Source organism: Onychostoma macrolepis, chromosome 24, assembly GCF_012432095.1.
Source record: "Onychostoma macrolepis isolate SWU-2019 chromosome 24, ASM1243209v1, whole genome shotgun sequence".
Taxonomy (NCBI): Eukaryota; Metazoa; Chordata; class Actinopteri; order Cypriniformes; family Cyprinidae; genus Onychostoma; species Onychostoma macrolepis.
The window spans coordinates 8791206-8807421 of NC_081178.1; the positions used below are offsets into that span (position 1 = coordinate 8791206).

Genomic DNA, 16216 nt, shown 5'->3' on the forward strand with positions numbered 1-16216 from the left:
CTAATACTCTCAGTAACGAAACAACAGCCTCCTACACGTTGCATTGCATCAACGACCACCATTACACCTGGAGAAGAGCAGATGGCAAGCTAACAAAGAGTACACGAACACATTTACTCATCAACCAAACATTACAACACCCAACAGATCTCAGTACAAGAAAAGCAGTAGGCTGCAACATAGATTTTATAGTACTGGATGAAGTGAAGAACAACAGAACAATGTATTTTAAAGATAAGGCATGTTAAAATCATTTATTCTATCCCAGTTGAATGTGTAACTACCTGTTTATGTCAACAAACTATAGGTTGATTTACCCGAAAGCTATTGAAAAATTATGTAAAAGTTGTATAATTATATTTATTTATATATTTATTATAAAACACAATAATCTAATTTATAATTCACCATTATGAAAATGTATTTGTGCAATTTTGTAATGTAAAATGTAAATTAGATTAATCCAACGCTTTTCACAAAATATCGTTAATTTTTATTGTTTTTTCCATTTACAGAGTCAATTATGGAAGCCCATTTCCGCCATGAAAAAAATTAAATAAAATAAAATTAATTGTGACTTATCATACAATTCAGATTTTTTTTCTCAAAATTACTTGTAATAAAATTACACTAGAATTGTGAGCTATAAACTCGCAATTGTGAGAAAATGATTATTACCTATTATCCATTATTTTAAAAGCAATTATCTTTTTTATTTTTAATTCTTTATTTATTGTTTCTACTGGCGGAAACAAGCTTTTTTCCCCAGGAGATACTTTTTTCAAACATTTTTCCCAGAGATTAAAAAAATTGGCATCAGTTTTAATGAGAATTTAATGGATTACAAAAAAAAAAAAAAGAAGGAAATCAGGGAAAGGACTTTTCTTTCTCACTTCAGAAATGTAACACACATTGGACTCGGTCAGTAGAACGCTGACCTACAAAAGCCAACTAAGACAATTCTGTATATTTACTAACATCTATACTGTGTGATTGTGAAAACACTTCAAGTGCGACGACTACTAATGTGTTACTCAGAGCTTCTTGTGACATGAGTATGTTCTATGTATATTTTAGGACTCAGAGGAAAGCAGAATGAATATTTAATGGCATTTCATCGGGCCAAATATGAGAGCGAGCACAACTACATCACTGTAGAGCACTTTGCTACAGAGAGAGAATGTAAACTCTCCTGACATGTATCAACATGGAGATTTATTTTTGTCCGTGTCCAGCCTGAAACAAATCCCCCAAATACACACCCACACATGCTCACACACACCCAGCCATGTAGATCAGAACACACATGTATACAGACACTCAAACACACGAGCCCAACAAAAGGGGCTGTCTGTACAAACAGACCGATTCAGGCTTTATAATAAAAGTGCTAACTAACCCCATCTTTGAAAACCTGGACCACCTTATTCGCCCTATTCACAGCGATCCGCTAATGTACGTCATCATGTGAGCTCTTATCTTGAATTCAAATAGTCAGAACGGTAATCAAACATGCATTTGTCCAGGAGCGTAAGTGCTTTGCGGGGGCACAATGCGGGACTGCTTTGCTGCGTCAAACTGCCATTCAGGGACACAAAAGCAAGCGCACAGAGCTTTGTGCAGCACAAGCCTGACAGACAGCTACTTTCCATTCTGCGCAAGGCACATCAGTCCAAAACCCTCACGTCTAACATGACATTAGCAAAAAGAAGGAAGGATACATGTGGAGTCATTTTTAAGTCCTCCAGAAGCCTACTGTAGAGAAAACAGGTGTACTGCAGTAAATGCAACCCAAGGTTTTTTTTGCTGCAAGGGCTAAATTTAACTATTACATTTTTCCAATTTGCAATAGTATTTCACACAGTTTTAATCAGATGGAGCCTTGGTGAGCATAAAAGACTTCAAAATAAAAAAAATAATGATAATAAAAATGAATGAATTTTTGGAATGGTACACATATATCCTCCAATCCCCCGATCCAGGCCCCCCTCTCTCCCTATTTGCTTCCTGTCCACTCACTGTATTGAAATAAACCAATAAAACAATACAATAAATATGCAAAACAATAAATATGCCTCACAACCCACAGTATTAAGGTAAAAGCTGAAGGTAGAAAAGAAAAGTACAACGTCTATGTATATATTTCTCTAAAACTTGCCCCCAACTGAAACTGAAGCCCACCCTGATGTATCGTACATGAGCTCAGTCGAAGAAGAGGAGAGGGCTGAGCCATTTACTGCCCACACAACCTCGAGGCACCTGAATCTACCTCGTACAATGAGAACAAGTGATTTATATATATATATATATATATATATATATATATATATATTATATCTGTTCTAACCCTTACAATCCATTAACCTCTGTGAAATGATTAGAAATATATCACTCCGAACACTGGGTTGAGAAAGTGCAATGCATTGCTTTTTTGAGAGCTACTTTAGGGAAAAAAACAGCAGATAATATCTGGGGTAACAGCTAATGGAGCATAAATGATGCTGATGACAGACAGTGATTCATCTGTGAAAAGTTCAGCCATACATTAGAAAGCTTGATTGGAAATGATAATTGTGTGCTATAAAACCACAGGTCAGCATGTGTTTCCAGATGTTCTGGGCTAATTTGGCTCCTTAACTCCGTGGATATCCAGCGGCACCATGTGTTCCTGCATGACCTCTCTGAGCCAGCAGGTTAGAAAGCTCACAAGGGCTGGAAATAGCCTGATTGGGGAATCAGGGCTGTATGTACTCCCACACTCTGGAGCTTGACAGACAACTTCTCTGTAGGGAAGAAAGGGTGTGCTGGTTCTGTGCCGTCGGCTCAGGTCCACGGGTCAATGAGCATGTCCGAGCAGAAGGGGAAAGACATGATTCACTCACTCCAGCCTTCAGTTTACTCCCTTACTCATTAATTTACTCACACTCACAATCAGCACAGTTCACTCTTTCATTTACAAAAAGCTGGCCTTCAAGTTGAATATAAGAACAGTATATTACTTATCTGCTTTGTGCACATACGAGCAGAACTAATCCCAAACTTCATAAAATAGGATTTTACATCTTATTGCCACAGGAGGACCTGTTTAGGTTTGTATATGCACTGGTGAAACCCTTTGGAGAACATCTAGACATCTGTTCATAAAGGACTGCTCTCTGAGGTACTAACAAAATGGAACCTGTAAGTTCTTGAAAGACTGTCAACAATTTCTTCATTGACTTCCAAAAAAAGTGAAAGGTTTTGAAATATATATATTGAAGTTTCTTTAAGACAGAGCCCAAACTTTTTAATACAAAGGGCCAAAAATCAAACTTTACAAAAGTAAATGTTGCATTATATCCAAATATATTATATTAAAATGAATTAAATTCAATTATTCAAGGGATAGTCATTAATTACTCACCCTTATGTTGTTCCAAACTCATAAGACCTTTGTTCATCTTCGAACACAAATTAAGATATTTTTGATGAAATCCAAAAGCTTTCTGACCCTCCATAGAAGCAACACAACTACCACCTTCAAGGCCCAGAAAGGTAGTAAGGACATCGTTAAAATAGTCCATGTGACATCAGTGATTCAACCATAATTTCCGGATTTCATTAAAAATATTTTAATTTGAGTTTGGAAGATGAAAGGAGGTCTTATGGGTTTGGAACGACATGAAGGCAAGTAATTAATGACAGAATGTGAACTATCCCTTTAACTTAAATAATTAAACAATGCTAAATAATGGTGATTTTTAAATTACTATTTTAAATTACTATATTTAATTTTTAATATTTTTTAAAATTTACTGGTATCAGCTGATTTTGTATCTCAGCATCATGTTAAAACGGATAAATGACAGTTTGCAAATATTAAAGTAAAATTTACCATCTCTGGTGAACAAATTTTTTAGGGCGGCGGGGCATGTGTTGACGACCAGCTCTCCAATGTCGGCATGGTGCCAGCAAGAAATATTGTCCCACATCCCCCTGCAACCTGCAAGGACGTAGAAACAGAAAACAATATAAAAGCTCAACACATGGATCTCAAAATGTGCTGTAACAGCAGAACTTTCAGCAAAATTAGTGCAGCAATGCGCGTGAGAAACTTGACATGTGTTTGACAGGAACCTGGGAAAATGTTTAGTTTGGGATAAGATCCGCATTTATTGACTAATGTTCTTGAGAGTCTTTCTGCTTTATGTGTTGAGTGTTGAGTGTGTTTGAATAGGTTTTCTCTTTTAACCTGACCCAGCGAATATCACCCGAGTTTGCCTTTTATTTAGCATAGGTTAGGTACTACAGTACAACTAAAAAACAAAAAAGGGGAAAGTCACTGGATCTCATGAGACCGGCCCACAGGGACGGGACGCATTCCAACATCTGCGGTTAGATGAGTATGTTGTGAAGGTCTGGACATAAATAGAAAGATGGTCAAAGAGGTTTGACAATGCCATCACACCACCATACATCACCATCTACAACTCCAAACGCTCTCAGAAACATCACAGCAAAGAGGACATGCAGTTCTTAATGTACTAAAGGAATAATTGACCTAAAAATTTCAAATTCTGTTATAATTTACTCACCATCATGTTGTTCCAAATCTGTATAATTATTTTCTTCTTCTGTGGAACACTATATAGCACTATATAACGTACGAGTCATATAAATCACTTTTATGATACATTTATAGTGCTTTTTAGACCTTGAGAGGCCAGTCGCTCATTGCCTGTCTGTATATGGAAAAGAGTGGGCAGTATAAAATATATTTTATAATATTATGCACTACTGTTCAAAACTTTGGGGTCAGAGCCGATTTCATCTTGTGTTCCAAAGAAGAAGAAAACCGTCATGCAGGTTTGGGCTGTAAATAATAACCGAATTTTAATTTTTGGGAACTATTCCGTTAAACAGCTGCATCTTCTCTAAAACAGCTGGCCGTTTCTGAGGGAAAATAAGGAATCTAAACTAAGAGAAAATATGTCACTCATCAAGCATTGTTTAAGACACTGTAAACATTGCCTCTGATTGGTCAGCGCTCAGTCCACTTTGCCCTTTCATGAACCATCAGAAATATGGGATACATTAAGTGGTCCAAACAGCTATTCTGCAGTCATCTCCAGAGGGATTTGTCACTCATTTCGCCAATTTGAACAGTCAAGTCCTGTGTGTATGTACTGCCAAATAATTACCATTAATTGGAACATCTGTCTGCTGATGGACACCATACAACTGTCAAAAAGGCAAACACAAGCAAAGCAGGGTCGTTCCCACACTCACTGATTTTATTCTGAAGTGGAAGCAAAGCATAAAGAACAACACACAACAAACACTTAAAAATAAAGAAAAGATTGTCTATGACTGCATACTGATAATGAGTTTGGCTTCTTCTTTTAAATGTAGTTGTTTAATATTAGAATTGACAGATAAATAAGCAAATGACGAAGATGGTCCCCCAGAGTTATTGACCGCTGGTTGTGTGATTATGGCCAATGACCAGCGATGATATGAGCTGGGAAAAAGCAGGAGGAAATTTTCACAAGTCCTTTGAAACACAGGCATCAGTCATCACTGAAATATCTGGGTTTTTAAAAGCTTCAAAATACCATCTGAAAGCTCTCATTATAATTCTATGAGTATCTTAGGCTCACTTAGATCAATTTGGTTTGGTTAAATCACTTCATGAAGTAGAAAATCACATACAAATGTTTGGGGTCTTTAAGATCTCCCTTTGAAATAAATTTATACTTTTATTCACCAAGGATGCATTAAATTGATCAAAAGCGGAAATAAAGACTTATAATGCTACAAATTGAAAGATTTCTCTTTCAAATAAATACTGTTCTTTTGAACTTTCCTTTCATCATAGAATCCTAAAAAAATGTATGAGGTTCCACAAAAAATATTAAATGGAAAATCTGTTTTTAACACTGATAATAAAAAAAATATTTCACAATATTACTGTTTTTGATCAAATAAATGCAGCTTAGGAGACTTCTTTCAAAAATATTAAAAAGGTCATTGTGAGATAAAGTTTAAAATAAGAAAGTCAAGAAATTAAGTCACGATTGTGAGACAAAGTTACTCTAAGAAGGAAACGGGCTTCCATATGTGGGTCATGTCCAATCCAGACAATATAAATATCTAATTCAACATTGACCTTAAAAGCTGCAACTCAACCACTATCAGCCAACAGTAAATGTGATTCTACATCTGTCAGAGCAAACACTGCATGCCAACAGAAAAACGAGACATTAACCGATTATGTAGGACAAACAATGTGGCGAGAGCTCACTCACATTTCTTTCACTATATTGTTTATAGGGAACATGACACAAATAAACACAACACTACACATCTTTCAAAGATTGCCTAGTGAAATGCTGTTTTACATTCTGGCCATTCAAAATACTGTACATAACGGATGCTGTAAGTGGATTTAGAAGATGATGTAACGTGCGTGTGCACTCACACACACACTAATACAGTACCTTTAGTGTGCAGAGGCAGCTCGTCAGCCAGCATGCCCAAACATTCCTTCTCAGCCATCTGCAGCTCATACAGAAAGTGACAGTTTGCATGTCTCCCACTGACCTTAGGGGGGTAAATGAAAGAAAATCAGACATATGATCTCAATGCTACTGCCTTCCAAGTAGTAACAAAAAAAAAAAAAAAAAAAAAAAAAGTCTCAGTCGTGTTGTTTTCGTATCACTGAGATACTATTATAGTTATTTAATTTTTTAAAGCTATTTTTGGGGGATTTTATGCCTTTTTTATCTGGATAGGACAGTAGAGTGATGACAGGAAAGCTTTGGGTGAAGAGAGGGGAGCAGGATCAGCAAAGGACCTCGAGATGGGAATTGAACTCGGGTCGCTGTATGTCAACGAACTAACCACAAGACTACTGGCGCAGACTATAGTTTTTATTAATATTTAGATTTTTTTTATAGGTATTTTTGGGTATTGTTCACCCAAAAATTTTAATTTGCTGAAAATGTACTAATTCTCAAGCCATCCAAGATGAGTTTGTTACTTCATCACAACAGATTTGGAGAAATTTAGCATTATATCACTTGCTCACCATTGGATCCTCTGCAGTGAATGGGTGCCGTCAGAATGAGAGTTCAACAGCTGACTCAATTAATGTCTTGTAAAGCAAAAATAAACAAATCCAATGCGTATTAATTTGAAACAGTCAATTTTGCCCAAAATACGAGTCCATAATTAAAATAAATAACACTTCCTCAAGTGAAAATCATATTTGTTTGAAGCGGTTTTAGACTGTTTGTGCTTGTAAACAGTGCTTGACCTACTGTATGCATATTTCTCTCCTGACTCAGACAAGATGGCTTTCTCACTGGAGAAAGCAATATTATATAAAGGACTTGTATTTTAGCTGGAAACAAGTTAAAAATAATCAATTTGTTCATCACAAACACGTAGCTTTTAGGAGTCATGTAGACTACTTTGTGGATTATTGTGATGTTTTTATTAGCTGTTTGAACCTTCATTCTGACGGCACCCATTCACTGCAGAGGATCCAATGGTGAAGAAGTGATGTGATGCTAAATTTCTCCAAATCCATTCCAATTAAGAAACAAATTTATCTGCTTCTGGCTTGGCCTAAGGGTGAGTGAATTTTTAGCACATTTTCATTTTTGGGTGAACTATACCTTTAAATATGTATAGCTTTTATATATTTTATTTCATTTTTAGTATTAGTTATTTTAGTACGTTACCTTCAACTAAATAAAAATGAACAATGTAGCCTTGGCAACTACATGAAAAAGTGAAAACATTTATTTTATTCAACAACATTTATTTTAGTTCAAGTAACATTTTTATCGTTTTAGTTCTAGTTAACTATAAAACCCTGGTCTCAATAACAATACATATTTTCATAGCGGCAGACCCTGCAGCTTATGGATCTACACAAACATCACAAGGTTTGTCACCCGAATCAGTGCTTTAAGTAAAGCAGTGCTGAACTGTTAACTCAGTTAAGACGGCTTTCTGGTGGCATCGTCTGAAATGACTGATCAGCACAGTTGGACTCAAAGCTGTTGTGATCAAAGAGCCGCCACAAAGCCTGTTCAACTGATGGACTAAAAATCCTCTATTATAAGAACTGTAATAATATCAAGTCACATGAAGTCATCAGTTAAAGATCTCATCAGCTGGTGTTCAGCCATGGATTGTTTTTGCTTTATAAACGTGGAAAAAAAATCATTCCGAAAATACAGGCTGTTTTTAAAAGTGTAAAATACAAGCATTCTGTTTGACATCAAAGAGACTGTATTTAAAAAAGAAACTGACATTTTTAAACCTGAATGTTTTTAACGCAAGGTCACCGTCTTTGCGAGCTCTTAGTCACTTTAGCTTTGGGTTTTTCCAAGTGAACAGCACAGAGACAAATCAGCCTCAGATCAGAGGAGGACATAAGCTTTAAGTCTGTCATTGTTCATCTCTTTCAAAATCTTGAGCTACATCTTTGACGGGAGCGGTCGTACTCATCCAAGCCGGGCTTTCTTCTCTATATATCACAGCTAGTAAGATCGCCACACACACATGAGTGATTGTATAAGGATTATTCTGGATCATTACTGTCAAGGCAAACGCACGCTGGCTGAGATTAACTCAGGCTGAGAGCAATTACAGCCAAGTCGAAAACACATTTGACATTCTCACCAGGTATTTTTTTTTCACTGATTTCTCAGCTTCCACTGACAGAGAATGAATTCAGTATTTGGATTACATAAAAAAACTCTGAATTCAACCATATCGGCACTACTAAAAATATCCAAATGAGCTCCTTTTTTATATCATATTTTAATGACATTTGTGAGGAAAGTGCATCACTTGTATCAGTACTGATAGTCTGTTGTCCTGGTTTAGCAGACTGAGTCTCGTCAGCAGCTGGTCACCCGGGCACATATCTGACTCATCCTTCTGCTTCATGGGAATTGACATGTTTTTCAAAAATAATTTGTTGGGGAAACGAATAGAGGCTTTGTAGTTGAAAGGGGAGCATCTGGTGCAATAAACATGTAAAACAGCTCCACCTGAGATTGGCGCTTTCTAAAAGTAAACCAAGTGACGGGAATGCAAGTAACTAAAATGTCAAAATGAGATGAATATTTCAGATAATCAGACAAATGACACTTATCAGAGCTCTAAAAGATGTTTCCACTAAATATTCCTAACATTTATCTGAAAATGTCATTTTAAATACCATATAGACAAGACTGTGAGTTTATTTGGAGTTTAATTTCTATATAGACAAATACACTAATGTTCAAAAGTTTGGATCGGTAAGATTTTCTTGACATATTTAAAAGAAGTCTCTTATGCTTACTAAAGCTGCATTTATTTGATCAACAATACAGTAAAAATAGTAATATTTCTGTCATGACAACTTGCGGAGGGATTGGCATGGTAATGTACATGACAATATTAATGTATTTGGTCTTGGCGGAATAGATCTGCTACGCTGCTGCTGCGGCAGAGCAAGTACCGAGACTTGCTACTGCCAATACATCCACAACATGCTGCTGTGAGCATGTAAGAAATACTGCTGCTGCAAATATAATATACATGAAATAACCAGCAAACATGAATCACCTCGTAGTAGATATATACAGGTGGAGCTGGGGAAGGTGGGGGTTTCTGAAGTGCGCTGCCAACTGCTACAGCAAACAAAAGCCAGGTAATTTGAATATTGAGCAGTGAGCTCATTGGCTATCGATACAGGAGAAAACCAATCAGCTGTGCCATGTAATATTGTTATTAGGTCAGACTGAGTTAGACCTATCGGACTGCGCTATTTGAAGTTTCATGCCAGAACATGCCAGTATTTGTTGAATATTATTACATTTTAAAATAACTGTTTTCTATTTTAATTTATTTAATAATATAATTTATACATGTGATGTCAAAGCTGATTTTTCAGCATTACTCCAGTCTTCAGTAGAAATCATTTTAATATGCTGATTTGCCGCTCAAGGAACATTTTTTATTATTATTAAATTTAAAATTATTTAATGTGTCTTTGCTTAATGAAGTATGAATTTTGTCAATTAAAAAAATAAATAAATAAAAGGAAAGTCAGTGCAATAGCCTCGCGGGCAGCACATCGACATGTAGCACTGTTATGTTTCGGGACCTTTCCTGATCCCGCCCCCCTCTCTCTCCAACTTCGCTTCCTGTCTAACTACTGTCCTATCAAATAAAGGCACAAAACAAAACACCAAAAATAAATATTACAAAAAAAAAAAAAATTAAAAAAGGAAAGATTAGTTGATCTTTCATGACAACATCCCATATCCAAGCTAATGGCGTCAATAAATGGGGTAAGTTGTCACAATGGAACTTGCTGTTAAAAATCCTATTGTAGGTTTCTCAGCAAAATTTAAACATTTAAAAAGTAAAACATTTCTGAAACATAAAACAATAAGTGAAATGTTACGGTTACTCTGGCCTCTTTCATGTATAAAATAGGCTGGGGCAAATTGTCACAAAGGAGGTATAGCCATTGTGACAACTTACCCCAACTACATTAGTAGCCACAACGATTACAGTCACATTTAGAGTGGCAGCAAGTGCAGTGCATTTTCCTCTTTAAACAAAGATGACCTCTGTAATGTCAGTCAGTCAGTAATGTCACTCAGTCACCCTATTTGTTTTCAATATCCTTTTGCATCCTTCTGTAGTGCTGTGCATGTGACACAGTTTCCTGCTCGCTCATGTTTAAACCCCACTGGAGCAACTGCCAACACAAACTCATTTCCATGCATTTTTTTAGGACAACAAATTTATCTGAAGGTCATGTGGGAGATTTGCTTACAATTAAATGTGGTTACTAATCTTTTATTTTTGCTGGAAACAATGAGAAAGTGCAGCACATACAGGATCTGGTTAAACTGGATTGTGAGTGGTTAGTGAATAAAACACGGTTTTGTTCTGAACTGTTCAGGTTTTAACCTACAATGATGAACATATTTACTATCTCTTCTCTTGCTTGACAGTGTGTTTCTGTGCTACTCTGTTTCTCTGCTGACACAGTCAAGATGACTTAAGCTGCACGAGGCGAAGCTGGATTCTGGCGGACCTTTACTTAACTGAAGTGGGTCAGCTGGAAAGCATGAAACTTTGCAAATGTCATCATCTGATTATCTGAGAACGTGTGGTCTCGTGTTTACGGTGAAAAGCAGTTGTGCAACTGTTATCAGTTTGCAAGCCAACTCTCCATTTCTCACACTAGAGCATAATGCATTGCTTTAAAAGTAATTAAACACACTCTCAAAGAGAATAAGAAATGCATGTCAAGGTCAAAAGCGTTCTGAGATTTTATTGCTTTGTTTAAACAATTGTGTTCCACACAAATAGCTGTGTTATTACCATCATAAACAAAGAAGAAATTCTTTAAAAACTATTTTTTTGTGATTGCTCACAGTATTTAGTAGATATAGACCTCCTGGATTATTGTTGTTTTTTTTGGTTTCAAAACGTAAGCTAATTTCAGAAGAACACATAGGATACCGTTTACATTTATCTTGTTTCATGAATCATTTTGTGCTTTGTTATTTATTCATTTATTTATTTAAATAAAAATAAAAAAATTCCTGAGTACTCAAATTATTTAATGGAAAAAGATCTTCTGGATTATTGTAGTTTTTGTACAGCATAGGAGGATGAGTTTTTTTTATTATTATTTTTTTTTTTTTTGTAATAGAGGAAAAGAAAGAAAAAAAAAAACATTCTTTCTGCCACTAAAACAATGTATTTTTCAGATCCACAAAAGCCTGTCACAGAAATACGATACAATACCATGAAACCCCAGGAGGACGAGTAGCAGCGAAATAAAAAATGGCATTAAATGTCGCTATATGAAATTGGTCAGGGATTGAATGGATTGAATTCTAATAGAGCACAACAACACACAACTTCCTCTCGGAGCTTTGATGGGATCTCTATGTAATATGTCTTCAGTATCTGACGATACCTCTTGATCCACGGATTGAAAAACTAGTTAAGGACTTAAACCAAGTTTTAGGGATTTTGGGGAGCAGAAATTCCATGAGCTTTCAAATTGCTCCAAATTAAAAAAAAAAAAAGCAGTCCAACAACAAAATGTTATTTTATGTAAAAATAAGAATTGCTGCATTCAAAACAATTACGTTTGAGTGCATTCTCAACACTAATCCATGAGTGGAAAACATATCAAGGACAGTAATCTTGTCTCGTACACAGATATACATGTTACATTTGAATTCTCCAGCAAACTAACATTGAGTTTGTGTGTTGCATGGTGCATCTGTGCCTCTGGGGACGCAGCCATATGGACACAGAGTGTTGCACTTTAATTAAGGTCATGAAGAGGTGCTCGATGATCTACACGATAAGTAACTGATTAATGGACTTTTGAATAGATAAGCTTTGGCTTATTTAAAATGAGATTAACAGCAATGGCTTGTAAACAATAGCTTATATAAGTTCATTTATGGTGCATCATTTTTCCTGCATCTAAACTATTTATCTTTAACCTTGGTTTTTACACTAAAAAAAAAAAAATCCTATTTGTGATTGGGATTGGTATCTTTCCCAGAAAAAAAAAAAAACTAAACGGCCTTAAAACATAAATTAACCTTAGAAGTAAAATTGCATGCGATAATTAATATAGAATATTAGCCTAGTTGTTGTTGTTTTTTCAATTGTTTTAAGCATAATGTATTTTATTTGCTCATTTGTATCATCTAAAAGCCATTTTGTTTCACGCATGAGATATGATGACTTGTTTTAGAGAGTGTACCTTGAATGCATTACATTTATTTTATTTGCTTGTTAGTGTATTTAACAGAAATTCCGTGCCGTAGATACAAAGTTGAAACTTTATGAGACTGTTTATAGGCTTTATAACTGTAAAAGCGCATTAGAAGAACAATGTTTAAAGTACTTTTAAAGCATTTTTGCAAGAGTTTTAAAATGTTTAATAAAAAAGCTTATAGGTTTTTATTTGTCTGCAAGCCACCAGTTATATTCTACACAGCAAGAAATTGAGTAGCTCGTGCCCTGATGAATGTTTTCGTGAGACCCCTTTGGGCGAAACACCTGAATCACCACAGAGATCTTGTCTAGAATAGCCCTGACCCAGTTCTGACCGTTCCGTTAAAACATTGTGTTATGTCTCTTTTTAACATATTTGAGATACTCATTTAAATTGTAATTTAATTTTAAACTGTATAAGAGTGATCAGCACAAGCAGGAATGAAAGCAGAAAGGTTGATGCAAAGCAAAGAACAATAAAACAAATGTACTTAGAAATTTTGCACTTTTAACCCTAATGGCCTGCTTTCTCTACAAAAAAACCTTAGATTGCACATTAAAATCTGATTTTTGCTTAAAGCGAAAGAAAATGAGAAGAAAAGTTTAGTATTTGTATAGACACATATCTTAAATGTATAAATATATATATATTTCCACCACTAGTGCCCAGGCAAAAAACAAAGATATTGTTCACTGAATGCATGTTGACCTTCTGTGGCAACAAGTCAAGTCAATTCAAGTCTACAGTCAAGTCAATGACTGTAGATGTTGCAATGGGGTAAGTTGTGACATTAAACATCCTGTTATACGGTTTTTAAAAAGTAAAGCAATAACAAAGAACAAAATGATTTGCAAAAATGTAAATGGTACTAGCCAATGTGTTGACAAGGCTGGTCATTTATGGTTAGTAGATTTTAATGATAGATCTAGGCTGAGATCAACCTGGCAAACCACCTTGTACCAATAAAAACCAGCTGATCCAAAACCAGTTTGACCACTGTAAGCTGATAAAAGCCTACTTTCATGATTTGTATAGCAGAGCATTTGCATAAAACTATAAATATAACATAAAATGTGTGACAATCCGACGTGAGCTTTATGAAAAACACTGAGAAAATTGTTCAACCCCTTAGTTTAAATCTACATTTATTATATAGTTGATACTTACCTGAAGCATGCAAGCGTGGTTTTGGTGTGTTAACTTACCTAACAGCTATGGCTGAAATATAGCCTAATAGTTTTGAGGATACCATTCAAACACATTGTAATGGTTTGAAACTTGCTTTGAAATCAATATACAAAACCAAAAGTAACGAAAACTCGATATGTTGTAGTTGGACTCTTCACTCAAATTTTATATTTATAAAATTTATAAGATTCATCATGACAACACTTCGCCCCTATTGACAGTTAAAAGCCGCACACCTGAGGCTAAGTAAATCAGAAGCACTGGTGCAGGTAAAGTAGGTTTCTTACCGCGTGCGCGTGCCAAACTAAGAGAAGAGCCAAATAATTCACGAGGTTCATCTTCATTTCTTGCTGGTTTCATAAATAATATCTCTCTTTAGCGTAAGTTCCGACCAGTCCTCAGCATCAAGAGCGGGAAGTCATCCTTCAAGTCAGAAGAAAACAAACCCTTTGTGCCAAGATGCCCGGTGAAAACACTTCTGAGCGCGCAGAATCCATGTGCGCTGTACAGTGGGGCTGAGCGCGTGAGCGTCCGCTGAGGGGAGGCTGATGATTCTGTTCCTCCTCCTTTGGATCATCAGATGAGCCTTATGCACACATCTTACACTGCCAGCACTGGGACAGATGTTTAACTGGCATTCATTTCAAACACTTTGAGTGTTTATCTGCTTTGAGGTCACTCAAATTGGGGTGAGTTTGATGATTATGGGCTAAAAAGGGCTAGTTGTCACACTTTTTACTTCAGTAAATATTTCTCATAGTTTTGAAAGTCGGTCTCTGTGTAGACACATACGTTAAACCATTGGCTACACAAAAGGTGATGGAACATTTCCTCTGTTCAGGACAAAACATAGAGGTCACTGAACACATGTCGACCTTTATAGACAACACGCCCCAATTCAAGTAGTCCCTATCGAACCTGCCTTTAAACAGCCTTTAATGGCTTATCAGCAACATTTAAACAGTAAAACAATTGTGTATAATAAAATAAATCACGAAACGGCAATATGTACACTGTAAAAAATGACCGTGATTTTAACGGTAAAAAACTGTGAAAAAGCGACGGTAAAAACCTGTTAAATGGTTAACGGTAAGTTCCCCTAATATATACGGTGAAAAACTGTAATAGACATTTCAGACAATTTTATGGTGAAATACCGCTTTTGGAAGTGAAAAAGAATGTAAAATTTACAGGAAAAAAGGTAAATTGACGTTCCCAGAATTCCCTGCATTGCATTTTCAAATTTTGTTTGAATTTGATGTTTTTTCTTTGAAATAACTAGGTTTCTTCTTAGTTTTTTCTTATCAGTTATGTTTATTAGGGTTGTATGTTACATCTAATGTTAAATTAATGTTTATTGCATATTTCAATTTAATGAGTCTCACCATGATGGTGTTTAGTGTTTGTGTGAATGACACTGTTCACCTTCTATATATATTATTATATAAAATCTGCTTGTGATGGGCTTTGGTTCATCATCTGACTTTCTCATCACTACCTGCAATTTGGTGGTTATCAGTGTAATACAAAGGTACAAAACAGATTTCAGTACTTCAATAGATTGGTATGTTAATATTATATTAGTTAATGAAATGATGGTATTTAACTGTAAATTTAAGTTAAAACCATAAAACCTAAAATGTTGCTACTGTATATTTACGGTAGAATTCCGACAACCACAGCTGTTTTTTTTTACTGTAAATGTTACGGAATTTTTTGTACAGTGTAAATATCAAACCATTATTTTGGTCAATACATAGCTTATGTACACCAAAACACATGACGACTTGCTTCAACTTATAATAACAGAGGACAGAATTCATAGATATTTTTAATTTAAAACCAACATACAAAACCACTCTTACACAAATAACAGTTTGATATCTTTACTTGTTTGGTTGGGTGGGTGTGAAAAAGCGCAGTTCATCTGGAGAGAAGAACATCTGGAGAGATAACAAGCATGAAAATTAGTGTGAATATAAGTGTGAAGTCTTATTTGGATTCTAATAGGCAGTGAAATATATCTTTTCACTTTCTGATTTATTATTTTGGACTCCAAAAAATTGTGCATCAAATCATTTGCTAATTAGTTCAGCATTAACTTGAGAAAATAAACTTCGGCCTTCTTAAAGGGGAAGTCTTGTGGGTAAACCTGTGAATATTTTGCTTTCATCTATAAATGTCAAACCATAAGGTGTGTAGTTCATAGATGTGATC

The 16216-nt window shown here is 35.5% G+C and overlaps 1 protein-coding gene across 1 annotated transcript in view; it reads right to left on the reverse strand.

Moving 5' to 3' along the window:
• The window catches only part of vipr2 (vasoactive intestinal peptide receptor 2), a 33750-nt gene extending 18946 nt beyond the window's left edge, over positions 1 to 14804 (reverse strand). The window contains exons 1-3 of the mRNA XM_058765535.1: positions 14287 to 14804; positions 6480 to 6582; positions 3875 to 3982 (exon numbers count right to left, since the gene is read on the reverse strand). Of these exons, the coding sequence (XP_058621518.1) occupies positions 3875 to 3982; positions 6480 to 6582; positions 14287 to 14343 (268 nt within the window). The 5' untranslated portion in view covers positions 14344 to 14804. The remainder of the gene's footprint in view (positions 1 to 3874; positions 3983 to 6479; positions 6583 to 14286) is intronic.
• Between the last annotated feature and the right edge of the window lie 1412 nt (positions 14805 to 16216).